This window comes from Gracilinanus agilis, chromosome 1, assembly GCF_016433145.1.
Source record: "Gracilinanus agilis isolate LMUSP501 chromosome 1, AgileGrace, whole genome shotgun sequence".
Taxonomy (NCBI): Eukaryota; Metazoa; Chordata; class Mammalia; order Didelphimorphia; family Didelphidae; genus Gracilinanus; species Gracilinanus agilis.
Genome location: NC_058130.1, coordinates 739,399,265 through 739,413,569, shown reverse-complemented (window position 1 = coordinate 739,413,569; position 14,305 = coordinate 739,399,265). Strand labels below are relative to the sequence as shown.

At 39.7% G+C, this 14,305-nt stretch overlaps 2 protein-coding genes across 2 annotated transcripts in view; one reads left to right on the top strand and one right to left on the bottom strand.

Moving 5' to 3' along the window:
- PXMP2 (peroxisomal membrane protein 2) overlaps positions 1-1,827 on the bottom strand; it is an 18,529-nt gene extending 16,702 nt beyond the window's left edge. Inside the window, exon 1 of the mRNA XM_044673038.1 lies at positions 1,656-1,827. Coding sequence (XP_044528973.1) covers positions 1,656-1,789 — 134 coding nt within the window. The 5' untranslated portion in view covers positions 1,790-1,827. The remainder of the gene's footprint in view (positions 1-1,655) is intronic.
- Positions 1,828-2,167: 340 nt separating this feature from the next.
- POLE (DNA polymerase epsilon, catalytic subunit) overlaps positions 2,168-14,305 on the top strand; it is a 74,504-nt gene continuing 62,366 nt past the window's right edge. Inside the window, exons 1-8 of the mRNA XM_044673028.1 lie at positions 2,168-2,246; positions 5,565-5,709; positions 6,943-7,023; positions 10,572-10,616; positions 10,764-10,856; positions 11,131-11,285; positions 12,223-12,361; positions 12,524-12,604. Coding sequence (XP_044528963.1) covers positions 2,185-2,246; positions 5,565-5,709; positions 6,943-7,023; positions 10,572-10,616; positions 10,764-10,856; positions 11,131-11,285; positions 12,223-12,361; positions 12,524-12,604 — 801 coding nt within the window. The 5' untranslated portion in view covers positions 2,168-2,184. The remainder of the gene's footprint in view (positions 2,247-5,564; positions 5,710-6,942; positions 7,024-10,571; positions 10,617-10,763; positions 10,857-11,130; positions 11,286-12,222; positions 12,362-12,523; positions 12,605-14,305) is intronic.

The following is a 14,305-nucleotide window of genomic DNA, read 5'->3' as shown; positions in this document are numbered from 1 at the left end:
CCTCCCCTCTCCCAATCTCCTGATTCCCCGGTCCATCCCCACTCCCCTATTCCCCTCTCCGAGTCTTTCCCCCCATACCCACTCTCGCAATCTCCTCCCCCTTCCTCGCTCCCACCCTCTACTCTCTCAGCCAAAGCTCTCCTCTCTCAGTCTCATGATTCCCTGGTCCATCCCCATTCTCCTATTCCCCTCCCCTGCTCTTCCTCCTGCCTGTTCTCTCAGTCTTCTCCCCTGCCTCCACTTTCCCATTCCATTTCCCCAACCCAATTCTCCTCCCCAGATACCCTCCTTCAACAACGTGATCCCAGTCCTCTAACCTACTCTCTTCCCTCTTCCCCTTTTTCCAGTTCCTCTTCCCCATGCTGGCTGGCCAACTCTCCTCCTCCAATCCCCCTGGCCCAATCTCCTCCTCCAATGCTGTTGTCCTGCTCCACATTCCCTTCCCCTCTTACCAGAGTCCCTTCTTTATCCTCATTAACGTCCCCCTATTCTCTCTTCAGCTCCTCCAACCCAATCTCCCACTCCCCTGCCTTTACCTCGCTCCCATGCACCTCCCACATTCCAAACCACCACCTTCCTTCTTCCATCCTTTATAGTTCCCCAATCTCTCAGTCTCCTCCTCCATCTCCAGACTCCCAGCCACTCTCCTCAGAACCCCAGGACTCTTTGAAATGATCTCTTGTTCCATTCCTTTCTTTAAGCACCTCCAATTTTCTCGCTGAATCTCACTCCATTTCTTCAGATCCTTCTCTCCTGATTGACTCTCTCATCCCTTTACCTGGCATCGCTGTGCCCTGAACCCTATTCCTCTTCCCCATCCCTCCCATCTCTTTCCTAATTTGTTCTCTCCTAACTCACTCCCCATTCTTTCCCCCAGATATCCGGCCTTCCTTGATACTCTTGCTGACCCTTCTCTCCAGATTTCTCTTCTGATCCCTTTCCTCAAATTTCCCTTCTAATCCTGCTCTCAAAATTACCTACCCCTCATCTTTTCCCTTAAATAGGTTCTTCCTTGATCTTTCCCTTCATTACTCTCTGATCTCTTTTCCCTATATGGCTCTCCCTTGATTTTTCTCCGAGATCATTTTCCTCTGAAATTTTCCTATATCATGCTCCCCTGATCTTCCCCCAGATCACTCTCTCCTGATCTTTTCACCCAGATCACTCTTCTCTGATCTCTTTCCCTAGATCACTCCTGATCTTCCTCCCAAATCACTTTCCTCTGATCTCTTTCTCTAGATCACTCCTCCCCGCATCTTTCTCCCAGATCACTCCTGGTCTTTCCCCCAGATCATTCTTCTCTGATCCCTTTTCCTTGATCACTCTGGATTTTATTTTCGTTTCTGATCTCTTTTCCTAGGTTTCTCTCCTCTGATTCTTTCCCCTAGGACCCTTTCCCTAGGTTGCTCTCTTCGGATCCTTTCCCTCAAAAGTTCTTCCCAAATTCCTTCCCTCCTAAAAAGCTCTTTCTAGACCCGATGGTTCTCCTCGGATCCTTTTCTGATTCCCCTATGGCTTTCCTTAGATCCCATTCCTCTGATTTCCCCAAATAGCTCTTCCCAGATCTTTCCTCCCATATCTCCCTCTCCCCTCATAGCTCTCCCCCCATTCCTTTCGCCCCCGAGCCCTTTCTCCCCTTTGCGCCCTGGCTGGACCTGGTGACCGACTTGGTGAGCACCGGGTAGAGGCGCAGCAGCAGCAGATACTGCTCCAGCACCCGTTGGGGGAGCGGCCTGGCCCGGGCCCCGGCCCCAGCTCCGGCCCGCAGCGTGGACACCACCGGAGCCATCGGCCGAAAGCCAGCTCAGTGCCTGCGGGGACCTGACCTCGGCTCTAGGGCAAAGGGAGGGAACAACCCTACATTTCTAGACCTCAGGCGCAGCGTGTTAAGGCGCTGGAGGGGACCCTAGAACTGCTGGACATTCTGCGCTGAGGAGTTTGTCCTGGCTCCCTAAGCCGTCCCCTCCTCTCCCGGAGGGCGGCGCAACCATTGGAACACCGCGGGGCGTGGCAACTCTGGGTTCCTGATAGGATGCTCTTTTACGGAGGGGAGGGCAAGAGGTGGGGCTGGTCAATGGTCTCGCGAGAGTTAGACAGAACGCGCGAAATTTCTCCCGGGAAAGGAGAGCGCTGCTGAGGAAGAGTCGAGCGTGTCACTGTAAGAGAACTGGAGGCTGAGCCGAGATGGTGTCCCGGGAGCGCGGGTGGAGGCGCGCCGAGCCCGGGGAGGAGGCTGAGAACAGTCGGTGAGAGACCCACAACCTCTGAATCGCGCCTGTCCCCGACTCTGGCCTTACCCATCCTCAACTTCCGGGGCGCGCCAGAGATCTGCTTGACTCTTGGGATCAGCCAGGCTCCCCTTCTCTTCTTTGAGCACCCCCATCTCATACCTAGAGGCCTCTCCCGGGATTCTTTCTCTCCTCCTCCTCACCCCCCCCCCCCCCCGGCCGAAGATCTTGGGAATCTCGGACCCTCACGCGACTCAGAATCCCTGGAAGTCTTCAACTCTGATCTCACCAACTACTTCGCCCTCTAGAGTCTTCTCTATTCCCAGAGTTCTTCCTTTTTTCAAGGTTTCTCTTAGTTTCTTAATTGCCACATCCAGTGGTCTCTCCTCCATCTCCCTCTTCGTCTGCCTCGACCTCTCTGTGGCGTCTGGCACTGCTGACCTCATTCTGAGTACTCATTCCTACTTCTGAGACAGGGTTTTCTCCCACCTCTCTGTTTTCCTGTTTGCCTTTACTGCTCTTGGTTCTCCACTGATGACACATATCCTTTTGAGTGACCACATTCATAGAATGGACTTCCAGTTTGCCTGCAACTCATGGAATCCCTGCCTTTGAGTTGTAGCTTAGACCCCATCTTTTGAGTAAAGTCTTTTCTGATCCCTGGGCTTCCCACACTGCCCTCGTTCCAAAACTACCTTGTATTTCAATATTTTGTATATATTTGCATTTATTAAATGTTTATGCTATATGTAGTTTAAATTGAATTTTATTTTCAATTATCAGGAATTATTTTTTCTCCTCTTTCCCCTCTGCCTTCCCCTGGGAAATGCAAAGCAAAGCAAAACTCCTGTTGCAGATAAGTATAGTCAAGCAAAACATTCCCATATTGGCTATGTCCAAAAATATGTTTTATTTTGTAGATTAGTTCACCTCCCTGTCAGGAGGTAGGTAATATTCTTTCTTGTTATTCTTGAATCGTCCTGATTTATTGTTGCATTGATCACAGTTCTTAAAGCTCCTGAAATTGTTTTTATAATATCAGTGTTGTAGAAATCAGTTATAAATCACTTTGCTCCTGTTTTCCTAGATTTCCCTTAAGCCATTTCATTCTTTAGTTGTTGTTGTTGTTTTTTTTTAAACTCTTACCTTTGGTCTTGGAATCAATACTGTATATTGGTTCCAAGGCAGAAGGGTGGTAAGGACCAGGCTATGGGGATTAAGTGACTTGCCCATGGTCACACAGCTAGGAAGTATCTGAGGTCCAGTTTGAACCCAAGACTTCCCCTCCCCCAGGCCTGGCATTCTATCCACTGAGCATTCTTTAGTTCTTACAGAACAATAGTATTTAATTGTATTTTTATGCCATAATTTGTTTAGCCTTTCCCCAATTGATTGACACCTTTTTCCTTTTTTTTTGCCACCACAAACAGCTACAATAATTATTTTTGTACATATAGGACTTTTTCCTCCTTATTTGATTTCCTTGTTGATATAACCATAAAAATATCAAATTCTAGACATAATTTAGTAACTTTGGAGCAGAGTTCCAAATTGCATTTGTTGTATATACTTTAATATGTAATTCTCTCTCCCATTAGAAGGCAAGCTCATTGTAAATGTAAATATCATGTATTTAATCATTTTGTTGGGTATATTTATAATTGTAAACTACTCTCTATTTTTATACACACTTGTTTTGTCTGTCATTAGAATATAAGCTCATTATTTCATTCTTTGTATCTTCAGCATCCTTAGCATAATGCTTGGCACACAGGAGGAGTTTAATAAATACATTGATTAATTTAGGACACTTGCCCAGAGTAGGCACTTAACCGAATTTAATTTTTTTACTCATCCCAATTTACATCTGTTAGTGCTATCATCATCTTTCCAGTTAATCAGATTACAAACCTTGAAGTCAATGGTGAACCTTGCCTCACTCCCAATTCCCACTCCTATTTTTTATATTTGGAGAATGTTCCTCTGAACTATCTCTTGCATCTGTCCTTTCCATGCCTGCTACTAGCACCTCATTTTGGATTGTCCAAAGTTGGCATCAGTCTACAACTCAAAATCATAGGGATTCATAAATATCATCTTCCCAAAAGCCATAGTAATGTTGATTTGATTATCTTTAAATGTGAGGGAGAATAGAGGAGAGCTGTGGCTAAAGAGTAGATGGTCTAGATAGGAACTGGCGTTGTAGAACCTAAATTCTGACAAAGGGATAAGGCAAGTCTGAGGTATTCTCTTCCTCTCCCAACCTTCATCTAGGTCAGCTTGGCTTATCATCTGCTCTTAACTTTTCCTCTCTTCTCTTCATGTTTTGGCTTTAGGCTTAAACTCTGGTGTCATGTTGTTTTTCCTCCTTGAATTTAGAACTTGTTTATTTGCTACTCAGTGTGAGACTCACCAAGGACTCTGAGCACCCCCAATCTCAGCTTAATTCTGTATCCTCGTAGTGACCTCTAGAACATTGTGTATTTATAGATATACTTTCTCATAATTGATGATCCACCAATAACTAGGTACTCTGATCAGTGGCCAGATTCTTTTGGCCACAAATATAACTAGTCTAGGTGGCAAGGAGAGAAAATAAATGCTTGTTAATTGAAAAAAAATAGTGTTGCTGGGTTTCTAAAATTAAAAACAAAAAGCTGAAACAAAATATCCAAATGGGGATCCAAAAGTGCAAGTATCTCTGTAAGAGGCACCAGATGACTTTTAATTTGTCTGATTTATTTATCTATTTTTAAAAAATATTTTATTTTTTCCTCATATATAAAAACAATTTTTAACCTTTTAAAATTTTTTTTGAGTCAGATTTTCTCCCTTTTCCCTCCCTGAGAAGGCAGGCAATCAAATATAGATTTTACATATGTAATAATGCAAAACATTTTTCCATATTGGTCATTTTACATGCTATAATGTTCTTCCATCTTTTTTTTTCAGTCATAAATTCTTCCCTTATCCATAGATTTGACAGTTAAACTGTAAATTGGAAAGCCCTACATGCACTGATGTTGTAGAGGCAGATGTAAAGAAAGTTTTCATGGAAACTTCCCTTCAGTCAGAACAGTCCAGAAGTGGCATGATCTCCCTTGAGAGGCTTTATTTTACTCTCCTTTTGGTTCTTCAGGTCTTTCTAAATTTATCTTTACCCTCATCAGGATCCACAGTCTTTCTACCTATCATAATCAAAGTAAATACTCCATATTATGTATCCTGCATCAAAGAAAATTTAATCATATAAACCAGGATTGTTGCAATGTTTGGGTCTAGTGTGTTGATGTCATCTTGAAACACAAAGGATGGATTTTTCATTCTTTTATATAGGGATGATGGCTCTTCCTCTTCCTCACTCTCTGCCCTCAAGCGCTTGGAGCGAAGTCAGTGGACTGACAAGATGGATGCAAGATTTGGTTTTGAAAGACTCCATGAACCTGATGAGAAGACTGGCTGGCTAATCAACATGCACCCAGTAAGCTACTTAGTTTTCTGTTTTTGTTATGTTACTTCCAGCCTGGGGATATCTACTCCTTGTGTTGTTGGGGGAGGTAGGATGATAACAGAAAGTAAAAAGTAAACCTTGGATTTGAGGAGAGTGAGCAGTCATCATCCCTGGGTAAGTGAAGGGGAAAATGTAGCCTTTATATTTCTAGTTCTGCCTCCGTGGTTAGTTAGCTTTAGTTTAGGTTTAGTTAGCATGAGTTTAACTTTTCTGGCACTCAGTTTTCTCATGCGATGGCATTAATAATACCTGTAATACTTTGTGAGGATTAAATGAAATAATATATAAACAGTTTCTGGCTGTTCAGTTGTGTCTGAATCTTTGTGATTTCCATGGACCATATTATCCAAGGGGTTTTCTTGGTGAAGATACTGGAATGGTTTGCCATTTTCTTTACCAATAAATTAAGGTAAGTGGCTTGTCCAGGGTCACTTAGCATTGAAATGTCTGAGGTTGGATTTGAATTCAGATCTTCCTGATTCCAGTATAGTGCTCTATGCACTGAGCCACCTTGTTGACGTCATAAAAAGTTATTGTAAAACTAAAAAGGCTATATAAATGCCAGCTGTTATTGCTACCTAGTATTTCCTGTCCTGGTAATAGCCAGGTAGTGGAAAGCTCTGTTTTGTAGGGGCAATATATAGGATTGTTGAATAGACAGACATAATTGTTTCTGAATCTTTCAAACTTAAACTTTTTTTTTTAATGCTATGAAGGATTAGAGAGAAATCTTTTTGGAAAGCAACAGAGAGACTGTCTTTGAAAATGAGGTGTTGGGGCAGGTGGGTGGCTCAGTGGAGTGAGAGCTGGGCCTGGAGATGGGTGGTCCTGTGTTCAAATCAGCTGTATATTCCTAGCTGTGTGACTCTGGGCAAAGCATTGCCTAGCCCTTACCTCTCTTCTGCCATAGAACCAATACAAAGTATTGATTCTAAGATGGAAAGTAAGGGTTTAAAAAAATGAGGTGTGAAAAAAAGATTCATGAATATTTGGAGGATAAGAGGAAGCTCCTAGACTGCAAAGTTGGAAGTAGTCTGAATGAGATTTTTGTGCAAAAGACTGGTAGCTTAGATGGTGGGTCAAAGTAATTTATTTCTGGGACTATATATTATAATCTATGGGTTGGAAAAGAGAGCACTTCTGATAAAAAGGAGCAATCGATATCCTATAGATAAGGTTCTGACTGCTGCCTTCTCTTTTTAGACTGAGATTTTAGATGAAGATAAACGCTTGGTCAGTGCAGTGGATTACTATTTCATCCAAGATGATGGGAACCGCTTTAAGGTAAGTGTTAAGGTCATATCAGTGGTTCTCTCCCATGACTAACCAAATATCACTTGGTGATTTGGCATAGCTATGTCTGAACCATGAGGAACTAAGCTACCACTGACTATAGAAGAATTTCCCTAGAAAAGAAAAGGCTGCCTTGAGTGGATTCTCCTTCACTGGAGGTCTTAAAGTAGAAGGCGGATGATCCATTTGGCAGAGATTCCTCTTCAGGTAGAAGATGAACCAGATGTCCTCTGAAGTTCCTTCTAATTCTGAAATTCTGTGATGTAGGAGATATAGGTATCACAATGCACTTCTGCCTATAGCAGATTGAGAAGAGATACCCCCTCCCCAATCTGTTTATCCTCAATTGGCATTTAAAGTTTTTTTGAGAAGCTGTTTCTTTCTATATTCAATCTCTGATGCAAGACCTTTGATAAATTACTTATCCTCCTTGGGACTCATTTTCTGCATGTGTAAATAAGTGGATTGAAATCTGATTTCCCAAGATTCATGTTTACTTTGCTTAGTGTGTGTGTATATATATAGATATAGACATAGACATAGACATAGACATAGACATAGATATATAGATATATAGATATATAGATATATAGATATAGATATACGTATCTCATATGGAGGAGGAATGAGTGGAGGAACTGCCCTAGAGATGGGGAGGAGGAGATAGAGGGTTGCTAGTACTAGAACCCTACTCTCATCAGACTGTGTAATTAGAATCTGTTACCCTAAAACTACAATTCCCAGCACACTACTTTCCTTCTCACGTTACTGCTGATGTAGGGAGGACATAAGTTTTGTGTAGCCTGACAAATCCGGAAAGATTTAGTTTTGGAAAGATTACAGTCTTGGCAAAAGATCGTGTCTATTGCCTAAGGACCAGTCTAGCTAAATATGATCCTAGTGATGTATGTTAATTGAGAACCAGATAAATTAAATGCTGATAGGAACATGGAAAAACAGGCTTAATATTATGTTGCTAGAATATAGAAAAGTTGTGAATTGTTGTTGTTTAAACCCTTACCTTCTGTCTTAGAACCAATACTGTGTATTGGTTCTAAGGCAGAAGAACAGTAATGGCTAGGCAGTGGGGGTTAAGTGACTTGCCCAGGGTCACACAACTAGGAAGTGTCTGAGATCAGATTTGCACTTAGGACCTCCCATCTCTGGGTCTGACTCTCAATCCACTGAGCCACCCAGCTGCCCCTTGTGAATTGCTTTTTAGAAAACAAGATGGAAATATACATTAAGAGCTATAAAGCTATTTATACTTACTGACTTAGGGATTCCATTACTAGGATTAGGCCTTTTTGAGAGGGTAAAAAACTGTGTATGTATGGAAAATATTCATGGGAGATTTGTTGGTAATGACAAATTCCTGGAAATAACACAAATGCAACGAATGGGAGAAATAGCTGAATAGATTGTGATATTTGAATGTAATGGATTGGGGGGCAGCTGGGTAGCTCAGTGGATTGAGAATCAGGCCTAGAGATGGGAGGTCCTAGGTTCAAATCTGGCCTCAGACACTTCCCAGCTGTGTGACCCTGGGCAAGTCACTTGACCCCCATTGCCCACCTTTACCACTCTTCCATCTATGAGCCAATACACAGAAGTTAAGGGTTTAAAAAAAAATGAATGTAATGGATTGTATTATGTTATTAGAAATGACAAATTATTGGAAATATAAAGAAAATAAGGGAAATATATGAAGAGATGAAAAGAGAATAATATATGAGAACTATGATTACATCACAAAAACAGCCACAAAATCAAGAGAAAAAAGTATTGAAGTAAAACAAATCCAAAGGGAACTCAAAAGCAGAGGATGCCAATATTAGCACACATATATAATTTATATATATATGTGTATATATATATATTTTTTTTTTTAAACCCTTAACTTCTGTGTATTGGCTCCTAGGTAGACGAGTGGTAAGGGTGGGCAATGGGGGTTAAGTGACTTCCCCAGGGCCACACAGCTAGGAAGTGTCTGAGGCCAGATTTGAACCTAGGATCTCCCGTCTCTAGGCCTGACTCGATCCATTGAGCTACCCAGCTGCCCCCTATAATTTATATATTTTTAAACAAATTGTAAATAATGTGAAGCTTGTGGCTTTGCACTTAATTTTTTATGTACTTGTTTAGGTAAATATTTTCTTGGTGATGGTGGTAGTCATATATATAATAAAAATGAAAATAATTCTAAAAGTTAAATTATAACAAGTTTAATTGGTTTTATCATTGTTTAAATATATATTGCTAGCTCCAATAGCCTCTACTATGTAATCCATGGAGATTATATTGAAATCACTAGTGACAGTGCAGTTCCTTGAGGAATTGACATGGGGGGGATGCTGTGACTTTTAACTTTGATCATGAGGAATTTGTGAGGAGGTGGAGAGTGTAACTGCTATTTATAAATCAAGTGAGAATTAATCATTATCTGTGAAGCAATTTTCCCTGACAAGACTGGAACAAGATAATGAGGAGACAGAAGGAAAGAATGTATTTTGAGGGCACTAGGTTTTTAATCTTTATCTTAAAAGAGGCAAATATTTATTTGTGAAGTTTTAGTTGTGAGAAAGAGCACAGAGTCACCTTGCCTCTCACAGATACTCTTTAATTCTCACTTCTGGAACAAAGTCCTACCATTAAGAGGTCAAGATTTGCAGAAAAGTCTCTCAAAAATCCTCCTATTTACTTATATGGTGTTAAGTTACATAGCAAACAGCTGTTATTTTTTAGGTCTAAGAGATTAGAATTTTATATAGTGAGATGAGCAACTGTTTGTGGAAGAAATGGTTTCTCCAGTGTATTAAGTAATATTTAGTATCTTGGATTAGGAGACTTAAAGCTAATTTTTTTCCCTAAACCCTTACTTTCTGTCTTGGAGTCAATACTGTGTATTGGCTCCAAGGCAGAAGAGTGGTAAGGGTAGGCAATGGGTCAAGTGACTTGCCCGGGGTCACACAGCTGGGAAGTGTCTGAGACCAGATTTGAACCTAGGACCTCCCATCTCTAGGCCTGGTTCTCAATCCACTGAGCTACCCAGTTGCCCCAAAAGCTAATTTTTTAATTAGAAAAATGTTGTAATTTTAGTAATCGATAAGGAAATAGTCAAACATAACTTCGATTACTTTAGGACTCAGGAGGGTAAGAATAATTGTGGTAACCAGTCCAATAGCAGGCTGAAGGATAACTACCTCATATTGAAAGGCATTGACTTTCAAACTCTGCTATAAATAAATGAAAAGGAAGTTTTGGTTTTCCTAGTTGTTTATTTTTGAACTTTTCTTCAATCAAAGGAGATGTTTATAAAGTGCTTAGCACAGTGATTGACACAAGGCCTTTAAGCTTCTTCCATTCCATATGTTAATGTCTTTGGGGGGCTTGTGTTGTGTCCTTACTGTGTTTTATCAGAATAGAAAGAGTAGTCTGTCCTTGCTACCTCCAAGAAATGTTCAAGATTGTAGCTTGCTTCTTTTTCTTCCCTTTTTCATTCATACTTAGTTGAATTGTTCTTTCTCATTCTTTTTCAGGTGGCGCTGCCTTACAAGCCATATTTCTACATAGCAACAAGAAAGGTAAATATGTGTATTTTGCCGGATCAGGCAACATTACCTGTGCATTACTTTTCAGTGGTTTGGAATCTGGAAAGAAGATTTTTTAAGTAGGAAGTTAGAAGATACAGTAGATTTTAATAAAGAGCTAAAATTTTGGTCTCATTGTAGGGTTGTGAGAGAGAAGTATCATCTTTTCTTTCTAAGAAGTTTCAAGGGAAAATTGCCAAATTGGAAACTGTTCCCAAAGAGGATCTGGATTTGGTGAGTGTTGTCTCACACATTTATGAGGCAGAAAGACTGTAAAAGGCTTAGAAAGTGAGTTAATCTGCTGCTTTGTGGCCTAGGAAACAAGGACTGGGAGAATCATCAAAAGACACTGACTAATGTTAATTCCAGGTGCTTCTTCAGGCAAGATGCTCAAAGGCTAAGAGCTCTATGAACTAGTTTCCATTTGTCTTTGTTGTATTGTACCTATTCTTGATTTCCTTAATTCCCTGTCATTAATAAAATCTCTTCCCATGAATTCATTTTATAGTCAAATCACTTGGTGGGCTTGAAGCGAAATTACATTAAACTCTCTTTTAATACTGTGGATGACCTCGTAAAAGTGAGGAAGGAGATTTCCCCAGCTGTGAAGAAGAATCGAGAGAGGGATAACACCAGTGATACCTATACAGCTATGTTGTCTAGGTAAGCTGCATCTTCCATCAATTGTGAGGTCCTAGGTGATATCCATTCCATTTTCTTGATCCTAGTAAATTAAGTATGTGATTTTTATGGAGCAACAGCATGATGCCAAGCTTTATTTGGTTGAAGTATCCTTGAGAAATCAAACTAAGTCCTAATGCTCTTGATGTAAGTGGTAGAAAATTTTTTTTTATTTTGTCTTAGGGAACCAAGTATAACTATGTCTTTTATTAAAGGCAGTGTTTGTGGATAGGTTCCACTCATCTCATAAATTGATTTTGAGTCCCAAGCACATTTTATTATTTTTATCAATTTTAGATTTTATTCAGATAATATTTACTGTGGAAGACCTGACATATAAAAAATGAAAATGAAGTATAGGGGAAGGATTGGGAAGTGAAAGCCAGAGGTAGGAGAAGGTCATATTGGGTTAAGAAGAAGAAACACCCCAATTTAGGAAGAAGGCAGTTAAGTTTGAAATGTAAAATGTCCATAACTATTCACTTGATTTGAAGATGGATTTTCAGAATGCTGTAATTATCAGTCAATTCCTGAACCTTCTGTTTAGCATATAAAAGTCTATAAGACAGACAGTGGTTTTGAGATCCTAGAGTCAGCAGTTTCCTACTCTGATGAAGAAGAGAGGGGGGAGCATGGTGAATGATAGTTGATAGGGTACAATAGGAGGAACAGACCCTTTTTCCCAACTCATCCTTCCTTGACTGAGAGCTGAGGCCTGACTACTGGCATAAATCTTCAAGAATTTGTAAACTATTATCCTAGGTTGTGTGTTCTATAATTACATGGTCTTAAGGATCATCTTGATGAACTCACTCAGCTTTGATTTTCATATTCATTTAATATGAATATGAATATGGATTCATTTAGTATGAATATGGATGAATAGAGGAGTTAATGACTTTTTTTCTTTTCTGTGAAGTGCATTGATGGGAGTTAGTGTAACTACTGATGAAGGAGTCTCTAAGAAGATAGCTGACCAGTTGGACAACGTAGTTGACATGCGAGAGTATGATGTTCCCTACCACATTCGTTTGTCCATTGACCTGAAGATCCATGTGGTGAGTACCAATCCCAAATGTTGGTTTCTTTGGGAAGGCCTTGATGTCTAAGAAATGCTAAAGTGAAGCTGGACTCCTTATAGTATAAAAGTATAGAACTTATTATATGTTATAGAATTCCATAGTTAATGCAGTGTACATCTCCTTTGATCCCTTTCATAGGCTCATTGGTATAATGTTCGGTACCGGGGCAGTACCCTTCCCATTGAAATCACCCGCCGAGATGACCTTGTTGAACGACCTGTAAGTAATACTTATATTTTCTTAGCTGAGGTTGTGACAAGCTCTTTCTTTTTTTCCTAAAAACTTTGTTATATATATATATATATATATATATATATATATACATATGTATATATATATGTATTTTTTTCTAATTGCCAGCAGAAACAATTTTTAACATTCATTTTCTAACATTCTACAATCCAAATTCTTCCCCTTTCTCCCTCCCCTCTTCCCTCCCTGATGTGGCAAGTAATATGTGTGTTATCATGCAATTTATATTTCTTTGTCATGTTGTGAAAGAAGACACATCACACAAAGAGGAAAATATAAATGAAGGAAATAAAGTAAAAAATATTTTTCAATCTGCATTCAGAGTCTTATCAGTTTCTTTTATGGTGTTGGATAGCATTTTTCATCATGGAATTGTCTTGGATCTTTGCATTACTAATAGTAGTTAAGTAATTTACAGTTGATCACATAGTAGTTATGTTAATATGTATAATGTTCTCCTGGTTCTGCTCACTTTACTCTTCATCAGTTCATGCAGGTCTTTTCTGGTTTTTCTGAAATCATCCTGTTCATCATTTCTTATGGCACAATAGTATTCTGTTACAAATACAGCCATTTCTTAACTGATGAACATCTCATTAGTTTCTAATTCTTTGCAACCACAGAAAGAATCACGATAAATATTTTTGTACTAGTTCTTTTCCCCTTTCTTTGATCTCTTTGGGACACAGATGTAGGAGTGGTATTTCTGGTTCAAAGGATATATAGTTTTATGACCCTTTGGAAATAGTTCCCAAATTGCTCTCCAGAATGGTTATATCAGTTCACAGCTCTACCAGCAATGTATTAGTGTCCCAATTTTCTCCATTTCTTACAACTTTATTTTTTTTCTCATATTAGCTAATCTGATATGTGTAAAGTAGTACCTCAGAGTTGTTTTAATTTCCATTTCTCTGGTCAATATTGATTTGGAGCATTTTTTTCATATGGCTGTAGATATTCTTCATATCTTTGAGAATTATACTCAGATCCTTTGAGCCTTTATCAATTGAAGAATGACTTGTGTTCTTATAAATTTGACTTAGTTGTGTATATATTTGAGAAATGAGGCCTTTGTCAGAGACATTCGTCATAAAAATTTTTTCTCAGTTTTTTGTTTCTCTTGTGATCTTGGTTGCATTGGTTTTGTTTGTGCAAAACCTTTACATTTTTATTTTTTAGAATATTTTTCCATGGTTACATGATTCATGTTTTTTCCCTCCCCCCAACCCATCCCCCCACTCCCTGTAGCCAACATGCAATTCCACTGGGTTTTACATGTATCAAGACCTATTTCCATATTATTGATAGTTGCATTGGGGTGGTTGTTTAGAGTCTACAACCCCATTCCTATCCCCATCAACCCATGTGTTCAAGCAGTTGTTTTTCTTCTGTGTTTCTATTCCCAGTTCTTCCTCTGAATGTGGGTAGCGTTCTTTACCATAAGTCCCTCAGAATTGTGCTGGATCATTGCATTGCTGCTAGTAGAGAAGTCCATTATATTCAATTGTACCACAGTGTATCAGTCTCTATGTATAAGGTTCTCCTGGTTCTGCTCCTTTCACTCTGTATCAATTCCTGGAGGTCGTTCCAGTTCACATGGAATTCCTCCAGTTCATTATTCCTTTGAGCACAATAGTATTCCATCACCAACAGATACCACAATTTGTT